This window comes from Acanthisitta chloris, unplaced genomic scaffold (genome assembly GCF_000695815.1).
Source record: "Acanthisitta chloris isolate BGI_N310 unplaced genomic scaffold, ASM69581v1 scaffold3597, whole genome shotgun sequence".
NCBI classification, from domain to species: Eukaryota; Metazoa; Chordata; class Aves; order Passeriformes; family Acanthisittidae; genus Acanthisitta; species Acanthisitta chloris.
The window spans coordinates 1-14,395 of NW_008681940.1; the positions used below are offsets into that span (position 1 = coordinate 1).

Genomic DNA, 14,395 nt, shown 5'->3' on the forward strand with positions numbered 1-14,395 from the left:
GTGCTGAGTATCTATGAGGACTGGGCCTCTCTTTCTGGAACATGTCCTTTCTGGAAAGATGTACTCGAGATTCGCCTGTGGAGGAAGTTGTAGCATGACAAGATGAGGATGTCACTGTGCAGAAGGGTTGTGTTGGATGGAAATAGCCGTTGCTCTGATTACAGCTTCCCTTCCTTCTTCCAGGTGTGTCTGCTCAGCTGACCAGCACTCGTCTCCGTCGGAACACCTCCGTGGGCACCCCATTCTGGATGGCTCCAGAGGTTAGGTTCATGGTTCAAAACATTTTGTCACTGGTATTTTTGCTGCTGTATTCTGAGTTTCTGATCTTTCTTTGTCTTTCTTCCTGATCACTGCTCCTTTCACCCAATGAAATAGCCACATCCTTAAAAAAGGCGTTAAAAACCCTTTTGCTTACATGTTTCCAAGGAATAAGTTAAAATGGGGCTTATTTTTGAAATTACAAGATTAGAGCTAGAGAGCTGGACAATGAATTGCTTGCTAAAATGTCAAAGAGTTTATAGAGTACTACTATTGATACTTTGCAGCTTCCATGCTCTGAAACTATAAGTATCTTATCTCTCCATAGATGGAAGGAACCCAGGTTGGCACTGTGATATATTATGGCTTCTATTTTTTGACTTCTACATCTGTAAAGTTTTTAATACTATATATCTATAGCTGACAGCAAGAAATAGAAGAGGTTATTATGAATGAAGCCATACTATGATTCTGTGGAGATTTTTCCAGCCTGAAATTGAAGCATATAAAGATACCTTTTAAGCTGACGCAGGAAAAGTGTTTCCTTATAAATAAGCTTATCTACTTACACTATTTGTGTGCACACAAACACATGCAAGTACATCTGTTTATAGCACGTGAAACTGCTCTGTTTATACACATGTATTTTTATCAACACACTCTGTTTATACACATTGGTCTAGCCATGTAACTAATGGCATACTTGTTGGTTTAGATCTCCAGCTAACGTGATGAAAAATTTTAGATTCATCCACCAATATGGATGAGTTGAAATGTATATCTAATTAAATACATTTGCTGTGATCCAATGGCAAACACTTTGTCCAGATCCGTTTGATCTGGAAATGAACTGATTTGGCTGAATATGGACCCAATAAGAGGTAGTGAATTCTACTTCTGCTTCAATGCTTGTTTTGCTTCTTAGAGAGAGCAGTATTGTTCTATTAGTTATTTTGTGGGAATAATCCATACTAAGGAGTTGTAGGGTTGCTGAGTTTCCTTCTGCTTCCCTCAGCCATGGGGTGCAGTTTATCACCTTCAGCTGAAGAAGCCAAAGATTTGCACCCTTTTGTCAGATAAGGGAGTGAACCTGGCGTTCATGGATGCCTGCTTTTTCTAGTTTAAACATTGCCTTTTTCAGCAACAGGATGCTTTAGCTTTCTAAATGTGTTCATGTCTGTTTATTCACTGTGTATCTCTATCCTCTAAGAGACTCTCCCACCTCTGGGTGTACTTTTAAATTTGGACATTTGACCTTCCAATGACTATTCCAGTCTTTTACTCCAACAGGTGATTGCCTGTGAGCAGCAGCTAGACAGCTCCTATGATGCCAGATGTGATGCATGGTCACTGGGTATTACTGCAATAGAGTTGGGAGATGGAGATCCACCCCTTGCTGATTTGCACCCCATGAGAGCACTCTTCAAAATACCAAGGTAATATCTTGATGTGTTTGTTGATGCGTTAGACTGAACTTTTTCCTTAACTGTTACTTTCTTCAAACTTAACACTGTATAAGTTTGTGGACTTTCTTCATGTTGTTTATATGAGGAGGAGGTTATAATTACTTTGCCCAGCTGCATTTTCTGCACACTGCTTCAAGTATGTGTGCACATTGAGAAGTTCAGAGCTGACTATAGCTACATTTGAGAAAAAGTCATAAGGCCTTCTCCTGACTGGATTGGTGCCCTATAAACATAAGCACAGGACTTGGCTGAGTCCTGTATACTTCGTTACAAAGAATTATTTCTGACAGAAATAGACAGTTTGAATATGTCACTGTGGTGAGCAGGTCCCATACCTGTCTTCAGGAGTTACCTCCTGTCCTTTGAAGCAAAGGTTGCTCCACCACTCACATACATTTAGGCTGCTGTTTTTTCATTAGCTTGTGCTGCTTCTGAAAGTTTCAGTGTCACTGTCCTTGGGCAGTGCAAATAGCAACTCCTGTTGTGTTTTCTTTGAAGCTGGAAATAAAAGTACCCAAATACTTACAGCATTTCAAAGACCATCAATCTCCAAGTCTGTGGGGGATGATCCTATAATATTTTGTGGATTTCACTCTCACAGTCAGAGCAGTAGCACAATAGCTGAGACCACATAGTGTACATAAGTGCTTTGCATCCTTTTCAGCCAAGACACCCAAATTCATTTAGATTACCTTTAGATTTCAGAAATTTTTGCTGTCTTGGCACTGAGGCTGAATATGAATACTCTTCTAACCTTTTCTTGCTATGGGGAAAGCAGTTACAAACTACTGTCATCAGTCATTGCAGCTAGGACTTCAGAAAAACTTCTGGCCCTTACAAGTACTGGACACCTTTCTGCCTTGGAGCAAATAATAGATCAATACCCTTTCATTCCATTACATAAAATCGGAAAGTGATAGAGTAAACATTAAGTAGCACTTAAATAAAAGCAGTTACAGTGACTGATTGAAAAGAGACAGCAAGTCTACCAGTCATTCCATTTGTCTATACAGACATAAACAGCTATAACAGCAGAAAATAAAGCAGTAGTATCTATTTACAATAGATCTGTATTTAGACCTTCTGTTCTCTTCTGATTATCTTCTGATGAATGAGAAATAGTTAATAAAGAGCCAGGTCCTTTGGACACTTTGTTCAGCAAGTTGATTAATTTAGTCCTTCTGGGAAAACTTAAAATAGAATTTCTTTTTAAAAATTCTCTTAAGAAAGTATATTGTTTCAGGCTTGAAAAAAGAAACTTGCCATTACAAGTGAATAGTGATTAATGGGTTGTTTAATTTCCATTTATTGATTTGATTGAAAAAATTATAGTGATTTTTAGCTACACTTGGTAGATCATCTCCATGCTATTTCTCCTTATTGGTTTTGTCAAGCAGGAGAACCAGGGAGGCATTGTACAATCTACCCATGCTCCTTTTACCAGTGGAAATCAATATCTTTTTTTGGTGGCCTTCTAAACCTCATTACTCAGCCTGCCTTCACACATTGTTTTTGTCAAGTGAGTAGCTTATTAACTTATCATCACACTGACCTTTGCAGGAATCCTCCTCCAACGCTACAGCAGCCTGAACTGTGGTCACCTGAATTCAATGACTTCATTAACAAGTGAGTAACAACTGAGACCACTGGGGCTGAATATGGATCACGTGTAAATGTCATATGTAAAATATCTATGCACTCTCTCTGGAAATCTGTTCCAACTGATACTCTTCCTTAAAAACCTACTTTGTAAGTCCAGTTTGACTTCCAAATGAGGCTCCAGATTTAAAACATGAAATAACATTTTAACGTACTTGACGTTTCTTAATTTAAAGAATATTTAGTTTTAAAATGCAGTAATTTAAATTCTTGGACTCATCAATTCTGTAAAACAGCATCGATTTTCAGTGCAGAGCTGTTTTGATTAAGATGGATGTATTTATTCTAGAGGCACGAATGAACTCCAGACCAGCATTTCAAAACTTAACAGTGAACCCTCAATGATCATACACTTTTTTCTGCCAGCACAGGTGCTTGACTAAAGATTATGAGAAGCGTCCAACAGTATCTAGTCTTTTGCAGCATGATTTTATTAAGCAAATTGAAGGAAAAGAAAACGTGCTACAAAGGCAACTCATGGAATTTATTGATGTTCATCAACAAATGGGAGTCACTGAAAAGGCAAGGTAAAAATAGCTAAAATAAGTAGACCAGTTGGGACAATGTTGATACTGCCACTGTTTCAGAATGGCTAGCACTCAGAGAAAGATTCGCCTCTCAAAACTTTAGCTTAGTATTTGAGGTCCCCTGTACAGCCAATGGGAAGAGATGTGGGATGAGACAGTCTTTAGAAGTGCCTTCCCCTTCTCTTGTGACTCAAGAGGCAGTCTTAGGATCCCAGCTTTCAGAAAGCTAAGGTCAGGTGAAATTAATGTTTGGCCTTTCTTTAGTTTAAGCAAATATGCTAAAATAGCTAGTCAGGTTCCTACAGGAATCACATGCTCCTGACTGAAAGAAGCGATAGTGGTACCAGACCTTGTTTTCCAAACTTCAAACCTGGTATCTTATTGAATAGATACTTACTTTCTTCCACTACTATTTAGTAGTATCAATTCTGAATAAATCATTTGGTACCTAATGGCTTTTATTTAAAACACTTGAAAAATGGCTTCGCTCAATTTTACAATTGATAAAAAACCCAAAACCCCCTTCAGTACACTGATATATCAGATGTGAAATGTAGTAGGTCAGTACTGATGTACTGGTGTGACTGCTCCTGTGCTTCAAGGTAAGGAATGAAGATTTTTCCTTCTTTTTAAAATGTAACATGAAATTTAAAAGACATTTTGGCATTATCATCTGTATGGAAAAAGCTTATTAAAATCTTTTTTTCCACATTTCCTTTCACAAATTTATAATACCAATATATACAGCAGTCTTCAGTTCTTATTCTGGGGAATTTTCTATTTACTCTATGCTTTGAAGATAATAATAAAAATTATTTCTAAATAATTTATGATAGTCAAGTTTTTTTCAACATTTTGTGGATGTGGGATGAGTAGTACTTTTTCTTTTCTGGCATTTCTGTAAAAAACCATGCAGATAGCTTAAATTTAAGCTTAAATCCTCAGACTGGATTTGTATGCTCTATATATTGCAGACTTGACATTTGCTTAATTCAGAAAGATTCTGGAATTGAAATAAGCTTATTAAGTGTCAGTGCTGAGCACTAAACCAGCAAAATAATCCTGACTTTTAGAAGTATTTATTTATAAAACACATGGAAATGATATGGGGTAAAATAAGTCCAAATGACTAAATGATATGAATTGAAATCCTGAAAACACTTGTGATATTGGCCCTTTGAAAACTAAAGTAATTTTTTAAAAATCAAGCTTCTAAGTCAATTAGGTATTGTGACCTTTTCTACCCATTTTATAGAACTCATGTTTGTTTTCTATTCTTTTTTTTTCAAAACCCTTTATTTTTTTCATGTAAATCCTGCATAAAGCAAACTATATGAACTTTTTTTCCCCTCTACAAAACAAACATAAAGAAAGTGGCCCAATTTGCATGTGCATGGAGCAGTCAAGTGGCACAAGAACAGGATCTACTGGTACTTTCTCCGTCCTGCTTTGACTGTGTGTTATTAATCAGTCACTCTTCATGTGAACTAGAGTTTAAGGGAACATATTACTATGTGATGAAGTTACCTTTGCTTTTACAGTTTATCAAACATAACTTCTGTGTAAATTTTCCCAAAAAACCCAGAATGTTCTCTTTGAAAATAATAATAATTTCCTATCTGAAACAGCACAAAATATTTACTTATTTAACTAAGGGAATAATTTAAATGGCAGGGTTAAACTGATAGCTTAGTCCATATTTCAGTTTAGCAGTTTAAAATACTAACCAGTAGGCTGATACTAGTTTAATGTCATTTGTATTGATTTAACCAAAACTTTTCGTATTTAAGATCAGTGAAGGTACTGTGAAAGAGTGCAAGCGAAAATCAGATTTTGCAGTCACCGTAGCTATAATCACTTCAGCTTTAACACATTTATTGACTACATTTGCTGGAAGATTGTGTTTCATAGCAGTGCATGGAAAAAGAAAGATTAGCCTTCTCCTAGCAACAGTAGGAATACCCATCTTAATATCTATTGCTATCTCTGTACAAGCAAGAAAAACAGTCACTATTTTCCAGTATTTGAAAGTAAAGCAGTTGTAGTAAAGCATGCAAACATTTAATTTTAGAAGAAATTAGAATTCCAGGCCTGTAAAGGATGTGAACAGTGCCATATCCAGGTGGTAGACGGTCACTAGTGGGGTTCCTCAAGGCTCAGTACTGGGCCCAGTCCTGTTTTATATCTTTATTGATGATCTGGATGAGGGGATCAAGTGTACCCTCAATAAGTTCATGAATGACACTAAGTTGGGTGGAAGTGGTGAACTTCTGGAGAGTAGGAAGGCTCTGCAGAGGGATCTGGACTGGATGGATCAGTGGGCCAAAGCCAGTGGTACAAGGCTCAACAAGGCCAAGTGCCAGGTCCTGTCCTTGTGTCACAGCAACCCCATGCAGTACTACAGGCTGGGGGAAGAGTAGCTGGAAAACTGCCCAGTGGAAAAGGACCTGGGGGTACTGGTCAAAGGTGCCTGAGCGTGAGGCAGCAGTGTGCCCAGGTAGAGTAGGAATGCAGAGGGATCTGGACTGGATGGATCAGTGGGCCAAAGCCAGTGGTACAAGGCTCAACAAGGCCAAGTGCCAGGTCCTGTCCTTGTGTCACAGCAACCCCATGCAGTACTACAGGCTGGGGGAAGAGTAGCTGGAAAACTGCCCAGTGGAAAAGGACCTGGGGGTACTGGTCAAAGGTGCCTGAGCGTGAGGCAGCAGTGTGCCCAGGTGGCCAAGGAGATCAATGGCAACCTGACATCCTATCAGCAATAAGTTGCCAGCAAGACTGGGGCGGTGATCATTCCCCTGTACTTGGCACTGCTGAGGCTGTAAGTTCAGTACTATGTCCAGTTCTGGGCCCCTCACTACAGGAAACACATTGAGTTGCTGGAGTGTGTCCAGAGAAGACAAGCTTGCTGGTGAAGGGTCTGGAGAATTAGTCATAGGAGTGACTGGGCTGAGGTTGTTTAGCCTGGAAAAAGGGAGGCTCCAGGAGCACCTTATAAATCTCTGCAACTGCCTGAAAGGAGGTTGTAGCCAGGTGGGGGTTGGCCTCTTTTCCCATGCCGCTACTGCATAGCCTTAAGCTACACCAGGGGAGGTTCAGGTTGTACATCCGGAAGAATTTCTTCATGGTAAGGGTTATTAAGCATTGGAATGGACTGCCAAGAGAGGTGGTGGTGTCACCATCCCTGGAGGTGTTCAAGAAATGACTGGATGTGGCACTTAGCGCTATGTGGTCCAGTTGACAATGGGGTGATCAGTCAAAGGTTGGACTCTGTGATCTTGGAAGTCTTTTCCAACCTAAATAATTCTGTGATTCTATAATTCTGTGAAATATGCTGTAAGACTGACTACAGAATAACATTTGTTGCGTTCTGCTGTGAATGATAAAAAGATTATGCAAAGATATTTAAATTCAGTCGTCACACTTTTAAAACATTCTGTAAGTACTAATCGTATATATCTTCTGACCTTCAATCTGCACAGACCAAACAGTGTTAAAAGCAGTGTCTGTACAGAAGTACCATGTAAATCTGTTTTAGAGTCAAGGCATAGACTGTATAATGACAAGTCACCTGGAAGACCTGCATCTTAAAATCTCTTGGTTTTCTTTTCTTGATTATGCTGTTCTGAGACTGGTTTAAAACTGGTATGCTAGGCCCTACTGTGGAATTTCTGAACTTTCAGCAGTAGCTGGCAACATTCCCTGTAAACCTTCCTCCTGATGTCCAGCTCATGTTCTCTCAGTCCATAATTTAAAGGCATTACTCTCCTGCTTCTTGGCACTGGGAGGCAGGTAGTTTAAGGGATTAAAGATCTCTTCCTTCTACCAAGGGAAGAAATCCTGCTACCTTGTGTGTATGGCATATAAATCAAGAAATATGGTAATGTTGAGCTAAAGATGAAAATAAGGAATACGGTTATTTTCTCAGTATGTGTTTGCTCTTCTCATCAAATTCAATTTTATTAATAAAAAATTTGCATTTCAAAAAGAAAAGAGACAAATGTTTGGGAATTAGCAGCTGATCCAGCAATTGGGTCTTCCTGTGTGCACTATCCTGTTTTCTCTCAAGATCAAGTCACCCTGTCTGCCCCTTGTGCTGAGGTGTAATTTGGTTCTGACTGCCTTCTGCAGTGGTAGTCTGTTGACATGCTTGTGATCTTATCTTGTTTGCTGAATGTGCAGTTGATACAGTTCAAAAAGAAGAGCTCATATCACATTCTCAGATTTTTTTTGCAGAAGGACAGATCCTCAGATCCAGTCTTTGGGCACTCTGTATGCTCAAGAAGGGTGACCTTTAGGCATAGAGTAGAGCCACCCTACAGTCAGTCCCATTAGCACTGTTGTTCCTGAGGGATTTTCTAACACTGAGAAGTCACTGAATCATTAGGGCCCATAAGTCAACTGGGCCCTGTGAACCTTCCCGTTACTGTTATACTAGTGAAGAGGAACCTAGTTTCAGGTACTACATCCTTTCGAAACACCTAACCAGAAGAACAGAGCCCACCAACCTCCTGAGTAACCAGAGAAATTTCAATTTACTCTGGTAAAACTTTAAATGGCAATATGCCATAGACCTGCTCCAGACTTAATGAGGGTGATGGAAATTTGTACTGGGTTTTAGTAGCCTTTGAACAGTGTTATAGCACTAGCATATCTTGTGGTACTCAAGGCTCAAAAAAAAGCAATGAGGTTCATTACAAATTCCATTATTTAGCTTTCAGCAAATGCAATGCATTTTGTACTACAATCAACACTTCTTTATGCTAAAAATGTCTGTTTGCAACTTAACCTTTCCTAGCTCAAAAGCTGAGGCTGAAATTACAATGGGAATATCATGAGAAAGTACTGCTTGATACTTTTACATTTTCCCACAGCATCTTGACTGAAATGTCTCTAAAATGTGCTGTTTGGAATAATGAAGTAAGCTATATGAGATAAATTCATGTTAGAGAAGAGGCAAAGCAGGCAAAGTTGCATACTAAGTGTAATTAATTGGAGTTGTTTTTTTGTGAAGAGAGTCACTTTCAGGACAAGAGCCTTGAGCTTCTGCGAGAATTGACTTTGTCATGACTATGATAAGAAAAGCCTGTTTCATTGTGCAATTTCATAAGGTGGTATTTGCTTCTTTTCAGGGGGCTCCATGACTCATAATCATCTTGATATTTCTTTTCCTCAGTCTTTTCAAATTGGTGGATTTTCAACTAAGAGGAAAAATGTCTGCTACAGTACTCTGGTCGTGAGGATTTATGCAAATAAACTTCATCCCATATCTTTTACTCCAATCCTTGAGACCACCTAGCTCTTTAAATACTATATTGCAATTCCTTTCTGTGTTGATAGTGACACAAAAAGCATGATCATGGAATTTATTGCACAATCTCTAGTGAAAATAAGGCACATTCTCTAATGAAGTAACATTAAGCACATTTGAGCTTGATCATTCACCTTTGGACACTGCTTAAGTTTCCACTTCTTTTTAGTGAATCCTTCAATCACATACTTATATTCTTGTCTCATTATAGCTGTTTAAAATTTATAATTAGTGCTAAAAAAATAATTTTTAGAAATGAGTGCTGCAGCATATACCCCAAAACTGTTCTAAAAATACTCTTCTTGCTAGGCCAGCTGAGGGAGGAAAAATCCCTGCATTGTGAAGGGTTTTACTTTGCAACTGAAATAGCTGTCTTTGAAACGATCTTCAGAACTGTCACATCTACACCTGACAGTCAGACTTGTAAGACTTTTATCTTGAGTTGTTGGGCTGTCTTATTCTTGACTGCTTTTACAATAATCTCTGCAGAAATATGCAATGATTAGTACAATGTGTATTTCCTGGGAATTGTGACTCATTGCAGAATGAGCTGCATATGTGAGGGATATTCAGTGCACCTAGATTTCAGCAATTGACTATAGTCCCCATATTAAGAGCCTTATCTTTATATGCTTTCTAAATAAATATGGGAAAGACACCCATTCTACTGCAAAGTGATGCAGAGTTTTGGGTGAGCTGAATTATTCTCCTAAGATTTTGTCCTTCGATGTATTGGCCATGTAGGTATAGCACTGAAATCAGTGATAGGATGCTAAACAGTTGCCCTATTTAATTAATTTGGAAAGGTCAGGGAGGTAAATTCATTGAAGTTCATGTACAACATGCACAAAGCTTGTTATCCATTTACTGACCCCTATTAAAAGCAGGGAGTACCACGTAGTTTCCTTCTATGACTTTCCCTGATTGCACACACTTGTGTCACTTGTTTTCTGGGTGTTCTCACTCTCTGTCTCTCCCCTTGTCTCTCTGACTCATCCTGCCAGTGAAAAGCAGCTGACAGCAATCCTTCAAGCTCAGCTCTGAAGGACAGGCTATAGCAGAGGGGAGGAGATCACCATGCTGGCTTGACAAAGGCAGCATGAGGAACAGAATAAGATAGCTCACACAGAGTCCAGTGTTGTCTTGATCAAGGTCTCCAGATGACATCTAGATTGCAGTAGTGGCTCAAATGGAAGGTTTGGAGTTACAGGCTAATCCTTGAGCTCTTCAGGTCACTTCTCCTGGAACTCGGTGTGGGCTTTGTTGCACCAAGGAGAAGTGTGTATTCCTGCATTAAGGACCCTCCTATGTAGGATGGCTATGCTGTAGAAGCAATAAAGAGTTTCTGGCAACAAAGGCCTTAGAATAAGCAGATTTCCATTCCCACATGCTTCCAGATAATACATGCCTCTATATCAGAATAATATTCTTCCCTATAATACAATGGACAGCAGCAATGCCCAAATGAGGAAAACAGGAGGAAGAGGTTCCTCCTGCATTCAGGATTCCCTGGGAGTAAAACTCTGCAAGTCCTACTTTACTGTTGTGCCAGCCCACTTGCACAGCACCTCATTTCTCCTGAAGGTGGGATACCTCTGCAGGCATTGCTTACTTTTGGAGCTTCTCCTTCATCTTCTCAGTATGGTTCTGACCACAGTGCACAGGCCTGACTCATAAGGGTAATAAGAAACTAATCCCAAAGAGTTATTTTTGAGCTCTATTTGCTCAGTTAAGAACACATATTCTCCTGTGAAATTGGTCAGGGATACAGCCATTTCTTGAGGCTGTTGTGAAGGACCAATAATCTGCATTTTTTTCGCAGGTCATGGTAACGCAGCACAAACTTTGTCAAACAGATTGTGGAGAGCAGGACATGACCCAAGTGGCTGGACTCTGAATCAAAAGCCCTATAGCTCTGCAGGGCAGCACTGTGCTGTCAGCAGCGTTGCATAAGCTGCAGCACAGCTCCCTGAGACTGCAGCTGGTGCTGTGATCATTTAAATAGTGAGAGAGCATAGGTAAGTTTGCAAAGCATTGTGCAGATGCAGCTGGCGTTTTATCACTGGAGTCTTACACCTTCTAAATTCAGATACAGATTTTTCATAGATCTCAGACTATGGTTTTATTTAAGCATATTTCACAAGATATATCTGTTGAAGACAACATTTTGATTTTAAATGTGAATTAATATTGCTGTGTGCAGCCTTCAGAGAAATAGAATCTCCTGGAGTGACAGATCATGTCCAGGTTTCTCTGTGTTGCTTCTTTATGACTTTTAATGCTGTTTGTAACTCCTGGTACAGCTGTTTTCACCTTCAAAAAGGTGATTATTTTTAGTTTCTTCTTTACACCCAGACTAAGGCCAGCCCTCTCCCTGTCACTTTTTAGTCTATAGATTACTCTCCAATCAGTTTAGGCAGAGAGTTCAACAGGGCATCATGAGTCACACTTTCCTTTTCATGGTATTTTTGGAACTATCAGAAATCTTTTAAATACAGTCTGACAATTTGAAGAAGAAAAAGCTGCAGTTGCCTCCTTTTGATTTAACTGAATCTTGAAAGATAAGTGGGGTAGGGGGAAGGGTGTTGGTGTGAAGGAGAATGCACAGAAACAATGCTGCCTTGACTCATTTTCTTGTCCATGCTGCGTTGATGTTTCTGGCCTTTAGCTGCCTGAATTGCTTGTCAGGCATGGCTGTAAGATCTAATGCCTCCACAAATTTCTGAGCAGAACAGAGAAACATGGTTATTTCAGTTCACAATGTCTATGTGCATGATCTTAATGAAATTTCAGCACTGATGTCAACAGCACTGATGTAGGCTTTTCAGTAGTTGGAGTTTTAGCAAGTGAAGCAGTATAACTGCCCTTGAGGGGTCTGTGCCCTTTGACAGCAAAGTGGAAAAATATTGTGTTCTGCAAATCTGCTGCTCTTCTGTGCTCTGGAGAACAGAGAATATAATCTGGTCTAACAAGCGCTAGTGTTCTCATACTGTCAGCTGAAGAGGATTACAGAAGAATTGATTTTGTGTAATTAAACTTCCCTGGCATAAATAGAGATTGTTCTCATAAAATAAAAAAAAATAGAAAAAGAGAAGTGTCCGTGACTGGAGCATTCTCCTCCATTCCTGCAAGGCCATTGTTAGCTTCCTACATTAGATGAACAATGGTAATTGAAACTAATCTTGGGGAAACTTCTCACTGATATGTAGTAACATTTAAAAAAAACTAATCTTGGGAAACGTCTCACTGATATGTAGTAACATTTAAAAATGTGACATTAAAAAAATATATAGTCAATGCATAACAATTCCACCAGAAATGGAAAGCAAAGCTTGACAGATGCCTTGATTTGGGTCTCCCTACAGCAATAGAACAAATAGAACAGCAGAGCTTGACATAGTCCTGCAGTTCCTGCATCTTTCCCTCATGTAGATGTTGATAGGTCTTTCACAAAGCCATACTGATGCATTATCTGGACAAAAAAATTACCTTCATGCAGGAACAATGGAGAAATTGTTTCAACTGTCCAAATTTAGATTTTCAACTGAAACTGTTAAAAAGGGGAGCATGTGTCATAGAGGTGATAGATTTCTATTGAGGGGATAGGATATTGCATGCAATCCTGACTTGGAATGCAGTAATGTCCTTTAGCTGGTAAATGCAAACCAAACAGCAGCAGATCATGCAAGACTCGAGAGTTCATTTTAATCTTAATATTATCACATCCTTTTAAATACAACCTGGGAGCACATAGTACCAAAAATTGTCCCATAGTGTTATTGCAAGGACAATACTATCAGAACAGCTCTCGCAGTACAAATGGGTTCCAAAGGAAAGGGAAGAAGAGGTCAAAGCTAGGAGAGGTATGATTGCTTTACACCAGACCCATCCCTTTTGATGGTGCCTGCTTGTGTTCCTGTGTGTTTTCTGCTTCAGCATATTTAACCACATACCAAATTACAGCCCAGTTATGGATTTATTGCAGCAATAGCTGCCTTTTTTCCCCACACGCAGACACACACTCCTTTATCTTTTTGTCTATTTGCACTGGTCATGTTGCCATCGGCCCATGTGTTGCATGTTCTGTGCAGCATGGTGGTACATGGCATGGCTCTGGCACTGTGCTATGTATTCCCATTGCATTTCACTTCCATGTCATTCAGCCTCGTCTCATGTTCCTCACATCTACAACTGTCTTTTTTGGCATGTAGTAAATAAAGAAAGAAAACCTTTGGAAACAGGTTGCTTTCCCATTCAGGAAAAATGTCCTAATGAGTTTGAGAGTTGTTTGCAAAATAGCTGGGTGTAAAACTGGCAAGACTTGATTCCTCTCTTCCATCAGGCAATGTAGATCCTGTTAGTCCGTATGGTTCCCTGTACCTCCTGACCTCTTAGCCTCCACAGTGGTTATTGTGCTGCAATTTTGGCAGAGAGGCTGTGAAACTGTGCTAGCTCTTGCAGTGAAGTCCTACATGTTTGTGTCTTGATATTAAGATTGCAGAATTAGTCAGATATGGATATGAAACTCCAACTTTTGCACTGTGGACATTTGAAAGACTTCAGTGGTAGTCTATACACAGGTATATCACACCTGTGTAAGGGAGGAAGAAACTTGCCCATTACTGACACCTGGGTGAAGGCAGGCCATTCTGTCGTCCTAAGGGAATGATTGTTAGGGACAAGAGAAATTGAAAGAAGCACTAGATGAAATCCACTCCTGTCTGCATTTCCATCATCCAGAACTTGATTGCACTCACAGTTTGTGAAGGCATCATTTGCTCATTTCTTTCAGTCCCTTTGCACTCGGGTCAGTCACTAACTGATGTCAAATGGATTCCTGCTTTACTTTCTGCACCTACATCCCACATGAGTGCACAGCCAGTGTGACCTGAAGTAGCATCCATGAAGTAGGTGATGTTCATGGAACAGGTACAGCCCATTAAACTCTGCAGTAAATCGTAATGTGGAAGTTCAGAAATCTCTTAGCTTACCCCATCAGTGTGATGTTCATTCACCCTAATTTTCTATCTTGGTCTAGCTACCCTCTTTCTTCTGTTCTCTGTTGACTGTATATTAAAGTTCTTGCCTGGATAGAAAACACCTGTCTACTTTTACTCACACTCTATGTCCAAATATCAAAATCAAATAAAGGACTTCCCTGGTCTTGTCTGGTATCA

At 39.5% G+C, this 14,395-nt stretch overlaps 1 protein-coding gene across 1 annotated transcript in view; it reads left to right on the forward strand.

The window, feature by feature from the left end:
- Positions 1-183: 183 nt before the first annotated feature.
- Positions 184-14,395, forward strand: part of MYO3A (myosin IIIA) — a gene marked incomplete at its 5' end in the record, with an annotated part of 74,161 nt that continues 59,949 nt past the window's right edge. Inside the window, 4 exons of the mRNA XM_009078282.1 lie at positions 184-260; positions 1,549-1,694; positions 3,285-3,350; positions 3,755-3,910. Of these exons, the coding sequence (XP_009076530.1) occupies positions 184-260; positions 1,549-1,694; positions 3,285-3,350; positions 3,755-3,910 (445 nt within the window). The remainder of the gene's footprint in view (positions 261-1,548; positions 1,695-3,284; positions 3,351-3,754; positions 3,911-14,395) is intronic.